A 13,263-nucleotide genomic window follows, 5' to 3' on the forward strand; every position below is an offset into this window, starting at 1 on the left:
CAGACAGTTATATACATTTGCTCACATCTGGGCTACATGGGAAAATTCAGGGGCTTGATACATGCAGAAAAATAATTACACAAAATATACTGAAGAAATGCATGTAAGTGAGAAAAGTAAGTAATGCATTTTTTAAATAAAATGATTTGTTTCTGTGTTTAATAGGGTATACTGAAGACAATCTGTCCCACTCCAGCCAAGATGTCAAACAGGCACCTTTGCTAATGAATTATGACTGGTTTTAGTGTTTTACATATTTCTAACAAGTAGTATATGATTCTTTCTTCATAACACAGCACAACATGTAATGCTTTTAAAAATTCTCTGTGGGTTAATTGATTAATTCTTACCTGAAAGTTAGGCTCACCAAGTACAAAACCATAAGAATTACCATACACAGTATACCAGCACTCATACACATGCACACACACACTCCCTCCCCAGCCCCGCCTTCAAATTTCCCCAATTAAGAAGTTCACTCAGTTTTGCCTGGGCCGTAATTTATTTCTCAAGCTAAGTCTTTTGTTGTTCTTTTTGAACAAAATACACAGTACTTTTGTTCTTGTCCGTTCAAATTAGAAAAAGTTGTGGTTCAAAATAATGAAAACAATTTCACTTTTGTTATTAATCTTTTGTTTTAATCATAGTACTTGATAAACAGCTGAACAGGATCCTAGTTTAACAGAAGGATAAACAAGAACACTGATGACAATTTGTTACAACTGCCTTAATGTACCTTTTGCTTAATGAACATTTGAATATGCAAGAAAGTATTTTTGGAGGACACCCCAAAAGAAAACAACTTGCTGGTTGAACAACAGAAACAACATCCTTTTTGCTATTATGTTGAAATCAAAGTAATTTATATATAAAAATAAATGTTATGTTCTAACAAGAACATTTTAGACAATTACATCTGTGCTTAACAAAAAAATATTGGTCACTCAAGACTAGAATAATTAATATTTTAAAGGTTTTTAGATTATCAGAATGCATGGATACAACTCAACACAAACTGTAGCTGAAGGGAACCAGGACTGAAAATATCAATTTGTCCATCTGGAATAAAAATGCAACTAAATTAACTATTTAAAATACTACCATGGAATGTGACAGTAGATATGGTCCATACCTACTATATCAGAGGGAAGGAAAGTTTAACATGTAATAATTCGTACCTTACACATTTAGTTAAATATAAACATTTGTTATTTATACATAAAGTTGCTTCCAAAAAACTATTAATAAGTGATTTAGTTGCACTTAAAATCAGTTTCATTTCTCATTTGCTGAGTATTAACTTTTCTTAATCTTAAATCAACTGTCACTAGTGCACTTTTAGTTAAAATTTCCCCTCAGATAAGTTTTAATCCTTTTAAAAGAGCCCCCTCACCTAAACCATGAATGTACAAAGTGGCAAAAGTTAATCCCTTTTAGTATAATCATAGTTTATATACTCATTTTATAGCCAATAATAAGAACAGGCTTTCCTTTGCAAAATCTCCTTCACAACTCGCAACAAATGCCACGCACTCAAAGGAAATAGTAGTTAGGCGTGGCTAGCACTTGTAAAATGCCAAGGTCTGACAAGTCTTGTGGCTTCCTCCACATCAAGCATCTCTTATGTGAAAGAAGATTCCCTTCAGCTTGCCAAAAAGCTTCCACAAATCCAAGTTAGATGCTTCCTGGAAACAAAGATTTTTCAGCTCTGTTTGGCACAAGACTGATTCATCCTGCAGCTTTATGCTTTCCTCCACAGCACCCACACACCTCACCACAGTGATGGCATGCTCTCAAGGGGAGGTAGCAGCACATACACGGAGCTATGAACGAGAGTGCCACCAGTGCTAACCAGCGTAAGCAGAACTTGTCATCACTAGTGTCACACGAGCAAGGATCAGAGAAATCGCCTTCAGAGTCTGACATGCAGTGATACAGCATGCTCTCTGCGCAAAGCATGCAACTAACTTGGTAGATACATCTTTTAATAGGATCGGGTGCATCTTGACATTTTCCTCTGCCATTATCTTCATGATTAAACCTTTCCTGGCAGTATATACAGCGGGAACGCTCACCATCCTCTTTCCTTCTTTTTGAGTTTTTAAATTTTGATGAGGAAGGCTGAGTTTTAAATACCACAGAACTCTTTGAGTCTTTTAGGGAATTCAACTTAGTTCCATCCCCACATGGGTATAAATAGTCAGATTTTTTACTGTCTGATTTAGAAAATGGTATATTTGAGTCTGCATCATCCCTCTCCAGGTCATTCTTCCACATGTCAGGATGCCTGTAGTCTGCATAACGACGTATCAAAATGTCACGAGGGTTTATTCTGACAATCTCATCTTCGTCCTGAAAACTAACGTGTCTGATTGACTTCAGTGGGACCTGAAATGGCAAAGTAAGAGAAGTTCACTATGGTGAAGTCCCAAATTAATGTCAACCTACAATGTAAAACTTAGATTAGAAAACTAAAAAAACCAAGTCTTTTTTCTCTTGTTGCCTGAGGATAAAAAATTCAGTTTATTTTCTCACTACTACAATTTACAAACATCCCCACAGTACAGAGTCTTCTGCAGGGTATTAGGTCTGTGAACTTTAGTATTCTTTCCTGACTTTTTAGTGTCTCATAAGAGCTTTGGGTATTTTGGTGTCTACATAAAATTTGATGCTGCTCTGTGAATTATGTTTAGAGTGTTAATATCTTAAAGTGAAAACTAATTCCACAGATTAATTTTGCCTAATGTGCTGATTACATGTGATGATCTGCTGCTTTAGGACCAACGCCCCGATACATTCACTATTGTGTTATCCAGGAGAAGCTTTCCTTAATTCCTGCTGTAAGTTTTCAAACTCTCTCCAATTTATAACAAGAGTATTGAATACTGGTAAGTTATTATCAAAGCTGAGTTCTAGATAAGGATTTTGCAGTACGAAGAATATGATTCAGTATGATGCTCAATCAGTAACAGCATCTTCTGAATGCATTTCCCCTTAGCTAATATACACTACTTAAATTGATTAGTTTAGGACACCAGCAGGCAAAGACCCAAGTACTTCTTAAATTCTCAGTTTGTAATGAGCTGACCGTAATTTAAGACCTTTTACTTCAAAAAGGCAAGTAATAAGGAATGTGTTAAACACATACAAAACCAGTAGAGACATTAATAGTTGTCCATTCCACCTTACAATTAAAGGGGATGGAGGCTTGAAAAAGTTATCAAAGATGACAAAATTCAGATAATCATCCAAACTGAAATACTTCAGGCTTTAGATATCTAAGTGTAAGATAGTGGATTGCCACTAAATGTTATTGAACTCATTACAAATGACTTGCAAGCAAATGTGCAAATAAAGACAGGATAAAAATTTAGCACATGTGTATAAAAGTAGCTCCTGAAAATAGCACAGTGCAGCCAAAAAGCAAGGGTCTCAGTATGCCCCAGTATTTCTACCTTACAGGCAGGCAATTATTTTCCTACACTGTAGGGCTATTATAATCAGAGCCAGATTATGAGTGGGCTTCAAGTCAAATTCTGCCTTTTTCTCTGTCAAGTGCACAGCCTGTAAACCATTTCTCAGGAAAGACAAAAAACCCTTGCAATCCCTAACCTATTTGTCTTACAGATTCTTCCAGAATCATGAATTACTTGGGAATAATCTTCGGCATCAGTACTGTTGCTTTGATAGGGTTTATGTTATTAGTACTCAAATTAATGAGAATTAATGTGTCACCATTCCATAGTCAAGTACAACAATTGAACTGCATGTTCCTAATCTGTTGCAGTGTGTGAAACTGAAGATGACTAGGTTAAAAAATTTCTATGTCACTTTGTATGTGTCTATGCTCCTCCTGCACTGAAGTCTGCATGTCCTGGTTTTGGGGTAGGAGACAGAGAAGGGGAAAGGGAAGGCAGCTGGAAAAGAGGAAGGAAGAGCTGCTTAAAATATGCTGTCTTCTGATTATGTAAGAATATCTGTAGCCTGCTCTAACCACCACTTCCCAGCTCAACAGTCCTTGTGTGATGAGTACAGAACTGTAATTAGAGATGCTTTGCCCTGGGACTTTCAACTGGAGTACACTAACAAGAACTATTTTTTTTTCTTGGCTCCAAGCCACATAGTTGAACTTCCACAAGGTTTCAAGGATACAGGGAGAAGAAAGGTTATATCCTATTCAGCTAACATTGCTTCTCTTCCATACTTTCCCGGGCTCCTATGCAAGCAGTTAGGACTCCCCTTTGCATAGAAAATCAGACTGCTTCTCAGCCCTATTCTGTTTTCAAACAAGAGGAAGAACGTATTGTTTAGCAAAAATAAATAACTATGGCTAATTGCCTTATTTGAACATTTTATGGTATAAATTTATTTAAGAAAACAGCCGCAAAATTAGAATGCCCTATGTTACAGGCACAAAGGATCCTTACCCCACTGTCCACATAGAATATTATGCATGCATTTAAGACAGTAAATAAAACCCATTGTTTAAAAGAAAAAAATCCCTAAAACCTCAGTATAAGAAACCCACCCTCAACCTCCCATTGTCCAGACAGCTATGAGCCATTAAAGGTCACTACAAATACTAACAGCTGTAGAATCTGAACTCTCCTTATCCTTTGAAGGCTTTTTATTTGTTTGAACAGAACCCACCACATACATAGAACTCATTTATTTTTTTCAAGTCTTCAGCTCAACACCTGAAAATGCTTAACTGGCATGTTACAAATAAGACACCACTACATTCTTTATGTCACTGATATTAAGAAATATTTTTTGAGCAGAAAATTCTGAAAAATAAGCAAACTGGAGAAATCCTGGAAAGAGCTTGTTCATAGAGTATTAAATGGGACCTCTGTGAATGCATCAAGTACATGAAAACTTATGAACAATTCACAACCCAAATTTACAACCCAAATTCAGATAGGTACAAACAGTAGCAAAATTTAATGAAAATAATGTACCCAGACCTCTAAATAGTCAAAATTAGAACTCAGTACAAATGTCATCTATGTGAAGCTGAAGCAGGAAGGGAGGTAGAATGTTACAGCAAACTGAAATTCCACAGAGAATCTGATTCTGAACACGATTAGCAAAACAGAAATTAGGCAGAAAATTTTTGTTGAAGCAACTGAACCCACAAGTATCACACCTTACTTGAAGGGGTGCACATTTAAACAAGGCACAGTCAATTCCTTGGTACTTTAACCTTTGCTGCTTCTCCTCTAAGAGATATATCTAATTTTGCTCACCTTGCAACTTCTCAATATGAAGACACCAGCAGCTGCCTACATCATCACAAAGCATTAAGTTCAACAAACATCCATGTTTGTCAGCATCAGAAGCTGGAATGCTGAAGGACTTGAGTGTTTTTTACTAACAGTCAAAATATTACAGGTAAAATCTGAATTGTCATTAATCACTTCTTTAGTTGGAGCATGTACTTTGTCAGCTATTCAACTTATGAGTACACTCTTACTTAAGAGTGTTCAAACTTATTTACACAAATTGAAACAAACCTAGTAACTAGGCTCAAGATCTGCTGTGCCACCTGGTCCCATGCATGGAGTTTAGCAGAGCCAGTGCATTGTGTACACACACAGAATGTGAGGTTTTGGTGACCTGCCTGTGTTCTAAATGTGTGTACCACAAGACCATGCAAAAACCAGAGTGTCTGTTGCTTGCAGATGGTGTTACAATATGAGAAGAATATTTTAAAGAATATCTACTTAAATTTTCATGGAATCTCCCATAACTTCCCTTTTCAAGAACTGAAATCTAACACTGTAATTTGAAAGAAATTTCTATTTAATTTCTATCAGACACAAGCTAATCAGTTTAACACAATGTAAATTATTACTTTCTCAGTAGCTGATTTTATACGTGCTTTTAAAACATACAAGTATTTCAAGCTATTGCATTTTTCTTTACATTGCAAGGAAAACTAACAGGATTTAGATCAAGCCATTAAATATTAGCTGTTAATATTATCACACATCCATTCTACTCTAGCCTAAAAAGTATCTACTATTCCCTTTGCAAGTAAATGGGAAGAGGGAAAAATATGTACCTTAACAGAAACAAATATATGATGTGACTTATACAAAGCGATAACTGGAGTAGATCAATGATTAAAGATCAAAAATTAGTAATTTCAAGCTTCTTAGTTCTCCAGGTAACACTGCTTGCTTCTTTTGCCTACTAAAGCAGCTTAAGAGTAGCTGATATGAGACTTAAGTACAATCCTATTTTTCTCTGCAAAAATAACTGAGGGTACTAAAAAGCTTTATCTCAAGCAGCAGCAATATTTTTTTGGTTCTTCAGAACTAGCTGAACTTGCATTCTGCTTTGACTTCTGTTATTCAGCGTATTCTTAGAAGCTTCCCATGTCTTTGGTTCTAGACATAAGACCATCAAATTAATTAAAATCCAACTTACTAAGACTACTTCTACAGTCCACAAAAACTGTCAGTTCTTTTAGCTGTAGAAAAGAAGAAAAACGTATAGTGCTAAAGGAAAAGCTGTACCAATGGCTGAATACTTGTCATACATAACTGATATATATATATAAATAGAAATGTTTTCCTTTCTGCACCAAAACAGAGTACTTTAGTTTAAATAGGCATTTAGAAAGCATAAGCAATGTTTCAATAAAAATATTTAGCAGTGCCCTACTGTACAATGCATCCAAGACATCAATTGTAAAGATACTTTCCAATATTTCTAAGCAGAAGAGTATTAGTTGCTTGATATATGCAATCAAGATTGAGCTAATGTCCAATTAACATTTTCTGAAAAATTTTAAACAGATTTTTAAGGCTGCAGATACTGAAATCTGCAATACAAAACAGACTTCAGAGAAATTAAAGATTTATTCATGTAGTCTAGTGCATTACAAAGATAGGTAAATACCCTCAAAACGCCTTCCCTATGCCATAATAATGCTAGAATATTTCAGCTGCAAAGTTCATATTGAACATTTTAAGAAGTTGAGAGCACACGGACTTAGAATGCAGTGATTTCTAGTCAGAAACTACATACTGTGCCATTAATACAGCAAGCGAAGTAAGGACTGCTTCTTTTATTGTTATTCTTACCTGGTTCGGTTGGCTAGGGAAACAGACTCTCCTGGTGTTGAAATCCTCAAATGCTGAAGGCCTTAAATTTGCACTGTTGTAAGTTTCACTGGTTACTACAGTTTCATGTTGAAAAAGGTGATCTTTCATTAGTGAACCTGATGTGTTTTCTTGAGCAGTCTAGAACACATAAGAACTCCCTTGAAATGATTCTTGCATTTATATAAAAACACCACCAAACCAAACAAGTTCATACATAAATGTGTTAATACTCTACATAATGTATTAGAGGTATCTAAAAACACAAGTATTCTTAAATGCACATTTTTTAAAGCATTTCAAAGTAGGCAAGTATTTTCTTTACTTTGAGTCAGACTTGGTAAGTACAGAATTTTTCTGCAGACAGTAAATAACTTGGGCACTAGAGATACATGCCTTTGAAATACAGTTGCCAAATCAGACTTCTTTATGGAAGTAGAGATTAACCTGTCTCTGAGATGGACGTTTTCTCTAACTACCCACAAGGCTGCCAGTATTTACAAAAACACAATTGGAGAAAAAAAATTCTGAGACTAATACGGCAAAAGCTAGTCAGATCTTTTAATAAATTAAAAGCAAAATCAGCTGGAAAGGAAGAGGAAGTAATTTTTAGCCTATACTGGCCCAATTAAAAGATGTTATTGCAGCAAGTGTGCATTAAACATGTAATGACTGTCTTTTTGCAATTACAGTTGTATTGGGCAATTTGATATAAATGTGGGACCATGAAGCAATATATGATGAGATAGCTGCAGGACCTGTGCCATTCAGAAGAAGGAAGAGGAAGTTATGTTTGGGTAGAATACTGGCTTCTAAGATGATCCAATTTCTGAAATTAATTGAAAAACAAACAGTTCTCATTCTTTAAGCTTGATTGACTGGGATACTTAGGATACAGCAGAGCATTTTGATACAAATTCAACTGGGTCGCCAAAAATGTACTGTATGTTTGCATAGAGGGATGCTGTAAAGTTAACTGGCTGTCATCACGGATAGCACTGAGAAAATTCTGCCATCATTCAGCTTCCAGCAATGAGGTTGTTTCACCTTTATTATGAGGATTTGTATGTATCAAGAAAACATTTAGAGGAAAAGAACAAAAATACTACAGAAAAATACTGAGGCAGAGGCAAACCTAAAAGTTTTGGCAAGTTAAGTATTAACTTGGAATCATTAGTTTTCACTTATCAAAATACTTAAGGAATTTATTCCAGGATTATGTTAGTACCTCACAAAAATAAAAGCCTAATGTATCAAATTTTAAGACATCTAGATAATATGAAGTAGCTGGTCTGTAGCTTATTTTGTAGGGGAAAGAAAATGATCACATCACTAAGAATTTATATGTTGTTTCACAAACATCATGTGGGAAAACATTAAATTTAGTGATTAATTCATGATCAGCGTAATTAATACTAGAGAGCATACACCCCAAGAAAGACAAAAGCTCACTCAAGCAGGTGAAAGTTCCCATGAAAAACTTTGAAGACAGGCAAAATGCCAAAAGTACTATTTTCAGATCCTTGAGCATGACACCTCATGAAGTAATTGATCCTGTTATTGTCAAAATTTAATTTTCTGGTCCAACATTGTTGGGAAAGAAATATAAAAGAAATACTGGAATGACTGACAACAATTAGACTTCATACATGTATACTTATTTTAAGAGCAAAACCCATCAAATATTAGTGCAATAGCAGACATCTTCATAGCAGGAGGTACTCCTGGCAGATACATTGCCCAATGACATAAAAGCTTCCAAAACAGTGGCTCAAACCACAGAAGAGCTGTATTCAAAATGAGGAAGAAATGCCTACAACCATTTTTGGTCTGAGCAATGTTTAAAATGACTACAAGCATTTAAGCTAACAGCTAGAAGCCATTTTACAGAAACCACAGTGATAAGCATCCCCTTTCCCCTTCCCCTGGCTATTATAAATCTGAGCGGTCTAGGGAGAAAGCTGCAAAAACTTCTACTCCTTCCTTCCCAGGGTAAAAACACATACTACCCACAAGCTAGTCTTTATCCCTGGGTGAGATGTGCAGCTGCCTGCATTATTTCCTGTCCCTGCAGGTGATTCACAGCTTTCTTCTTTAAAAATAAACTATCTGCACTACAGAGCAAAAAAGGACACACACACATGCTCACACAGGCAGACACAAGTACTCCCCTTGGCAGTCAAGGAGGGCTCCCTCTAATGAAGGACACAGGCACAGATCATCTCTTACTGTGCTAACTAGCAGTGCCAGATGATGTACGAAACCCAAACCTTAATCTTAAAGCAAACCTTTGTGCCCTATACACAGCAATTATCAAAGAATGCTTTTAGAAAATTCCAACACAGATACCACAATTCAAACTAATTGACTTCAAGGACAAATTTCGGGGTGGCAGCAGAGAAAAACGTGACCTTTTGTAAGGCAAGAACTCGACAGACAGCATTTCTGAAAGCACAATGCTCAGCTTACCAACCTATACACTACAGGTAAGTGGACACAGACTAACTTCTGGTATTAAAATGAAAAGCAATCATTTCAGTTCTTTAGCCCATAAATATTCATTATGCCGAATTACAGAAATACCAGATGAACACACTGAACTCTGCTTTTAAATTAAACTGTAGTTAGATACATTCAAACCACATTTATTAGTATCCAAAAACCTTTTCCTTGGACAACACTTCTTGCTCCAATGTGATGTTTTATTACAAGGTCATAAACACATGAAAACCCACATTTATAATGTTTCCATTATACTGACAATCTGAAGTAGGAAGCCCTAGAAACAAAAATGGCACTGTGTTGAAAATACATTTAAGTAAGAAGCAAACACAAAGTTTTCCACAAGAACCTGTACAGAACAAACATACAGAGTATCACACACTAGCACAGATGCACACATTCTCCTTTTCTACTGTCCAAAGCAATTACACCGCCCACATTCAATATTCTTTAACCACAGCCTGCAAAGTACAGTACTGGCATAGGTTATTCAGTATCATCTGTAAAGTAACCTACGCCAGTTTTTAATGCACAACGGAAATCTGGTTTGCTCCCAGCTGCTGGTATAATAATTACTGTCCTATGGTTGCTAAGAGATACTCTGAATTTTTTTCCAAGACTACTAAAACATTTCTGTGCGCTCAAGCAAAAGGATGCTGGGTAAAGCAATAAAATGACTCCAGCTGTAGCTCTCCAGCAGAATTCAAAGCCAGATGACAGCTGTAGAGAAAATGAAAACCAGACTGAGCTTCTCTTGTTCTTCAAATTTTCTCTCCTTACTTCTCCCAGTTTGTCAGAGTTAAGTCTGGGAGAGAATTCAACATTGTTCTGCAAACATTGTTAAAAATGTTCTCCTCTAAGTAAGTTTAATGATTACACAGAAGGATGGATGAGAGACCACATTTCCGCTGCATCCCAGTTCTTGCATTTACTTCCCATGAGGCTCCAAAATCTGCTGTTTGATGCTAACAACACAAGAAACATTTAAATGCTTTTTCCTTAATTTTTCAATTCTGAATAAATGATACAGGTTTCAAAAACATCTGAATGACTTCCTTCTGCTTTGGCTATTTCTCAGACTGATGGAGCAATATATTTGGCAAAGAAACTCTATTATTTTCAGGTATGTGTTTCTGACATAGACTGAAATATTACCTAGATTACTCTGAGTATTTCATACAGTTTAAACTAAAAAATAAGACATTTGACATGCCTCTTTTTTCAAAGGCTTTTCCACCCGAAAATGTAGAGAACACTATATGTAAAGAGGCTGCTAGGAATACTGGTGAGGAAAAAAAATATAACTTATCCTCTTTTTTACATACAACTCCAACAAAAAGAGCTTACTAAACCAAAATGATTTAGCACAATGTATGAATATATTTATTTGAAACTGATAATATGAATTAGTATTACTTTTAGTTCTAAGAACTGGACCTAAGCAATTTATTAACTGCACTAAATATTTCTAATCTTTAGTGCTTTACCATGTAGTATTGTCATATCCATAAAACAATAGAGTATGTCAAGGGTAAATTATTTCACATTTTCTTAAAAGTCAATGTTATTTTAGTAAAATAAAACTTCTGCAAACATTCTATTAGAGACAAAATAAATTGAGTAGTCATTAAAGGCCCTTATGAAGAGGTCACTAAACAGTGTATTTACAGAATGGCACACGAAGAATAAATGTCTTCCCTGCCTGCACCAAGACACCTGAAGATGCATGGAAGCTGCAGGAATTTTCCTGTTCCTATTAACAAGAAGTCCAATGTACTAACTTCTGAGAGAACAAGAGAAACTTTTTATTTTCTGCTTATAATTTATCAGTCTACAGTTTTCTTCTGCCAGCAGTAAGAAACTCAAAAACATAAATGATCCAAATCTAATTACCTCAAAACAGTTAAAAAGTGATGGTAGCCTATAACACCAGTATGGCTGAATCAACAAAAACTGAAAAAAATTAAAGCTCAGCTACTCTGTTTTTCAGTTCACAAAAGGAAGACTTATGCATTACAGGCTCCAAAACCTCCACAAAAATAATTTTAAATGTATGAGCTCTAGATTTAATTTAGATTTACTTTTAAGGAAAAAAAAATTAATTTTTTTTTCAGTTAAGCTAGATAAGTTTTAGAGCAAGAAGTTTATATTTGGAAGAGGAAAAGAACCTGAACAAATCTGTTAACAAACAAGGAAACTGCCTTACACAAGCTGATTATTTACTCCATTCAAAATGCAAGGTTTTATACCAAAAATATCTAAACTTCCTAACAAAACAAATTCCCAATGTGTATTTCCATGTAGATACATATACTTTTCCAGGTTCCATTTACCAACATTATAGGAAGTCAGATAGCTCTGCCTTAACTCATGTGTGTATTTCTGTTTGAAATTAATCTGGTAAGACTAGGGCTTATTTGATGATATGAACAATTTGCATCTAATAAGTTAATTAAACAACTAAAAATAATTGCAATAATTTAAGCAACCATGAAAACCCTTAAGGGATCATATTATTTTAATGCTAGGATTTTAACATTATTTCTAAACAACAGAAAGGCTAAAGAAACTATAATGAAACTATGTCTTCTTAAAAGGATAACTTTGATCTTCAGCAAAAAGAATAGTTTCTCTGGAAAATTTTATTTACAGAATGTAAATTAAAAACCAAAAAATTTAGTGAACCAAGGTATAACATAGCAAACCAACTGCTAGCCTAGAAGGCGAAAGACAAGAGTTCAGTTTTTTGATTTACATTTAAGATATGCACATACAATTTTTGGATAATCACTGTTTCTGCTAACTGCTTCCATAAAATATGATGATACTTATTACAAGGAAGCAATGAGATTTCACACTGAGATGATAATTTTTTGATCTTCTTTGGATCGTTTTTTTTCTCTCTATAGCACAAAATTTAACCAGCTAGTAAAAAAAGTTATGAAGCATGTTTAGCTTTCTTCATCATCTAGTCATCTTCATTAAAAAACCAAACAACAAAAAACAAGCCATTGTTAATTAAATTTATGTACAAACTAAATACTATATTTATACTTCAAATGTATACTAAATAAAGGATCTCTGCTGTGCAAGATGACTAGTACAGGAAAAACTACTCTTTAATATTCTATCCACATTCCAAAATGCCCTTGCATAGATATACTCCAAAACACACTCAAAAAAACTGATAGAGACTTTGGAAAACAGCTTGTAAAATAAACAAGGAAACAAAAAATCACTAAGCCTTTTAAACTACACAGAGGTGGCAAGTAGTAGGGGACAAGTCAACATGACTCTTCAAATACTCAACACATTATCTTTAAAGAACGATGGCCTTATGCATCAAGTTCAAAAGACCCTGGGGTATCCAGTTTCACTTATCATAGTATAAATCTTGGAAGTGGAAGGAACTAATAATTTAAGAGAATGTGGACTATTTGGCATTTCAAAGGTATTTTTGGAGGCTAGACGTGATGCCTATAACTAAAATGGTGTAGCTTTTCTACACTCATGTTCATAATCCTGCAATTACAGCTTCACTATTGATACATAAACCTGGTTTAGATGAAGCATAGCTAAACCAGGGTGGATTCAGTTTTCTCTGCATTTCTGGGCTTTTTTCTCCCTTCTGGTATTGTTACTGATGGGC

General features: G+C 35.0%; 1 protein-coding gene across 1 annotated transcript in view; it reads right to left on the bottom strand.

The window, feature by feature from the left end:
* Positions 1 to 483: 483 nt before the first annotated feature.
* SPRED1 (sprouty related EVH1 domain containing 1) overlaps positions 484 to 13,263 on the bottom strand; it is a 57,985-nt gene continuing 45,205 nt past the window's right edge. The window contains exons 5-6 of the mRNA XM_015631126.3: positions 7,095 to 7,253; positions 484 to 2,388 (exon numbers count right to left, since the gene is read on the bottom strand). Coding sequence (XP_015486612.1) covers positions 1,729 to 2,388; positions 7,095 to 7,253 — 819 coding nt within the window. The 3' untranslated portion in view covers positions 484 to 1,728. The remainder of the gene's footprint in view (positions 2,389 to 7,094; positions 7,254 to 13,263) is intronic.

This window comes from Parus major, chromosome 5 (assembly GCF_001522545.3).
Source record: "Parus major isolate Abel chromosome 5, Parus_major1.1, whole genome shotgun sequence".
NCBI lineage: Eukaryota > Metazoa > Chordata > Aves > Passeriformes > Paridae > Parus > Parus major.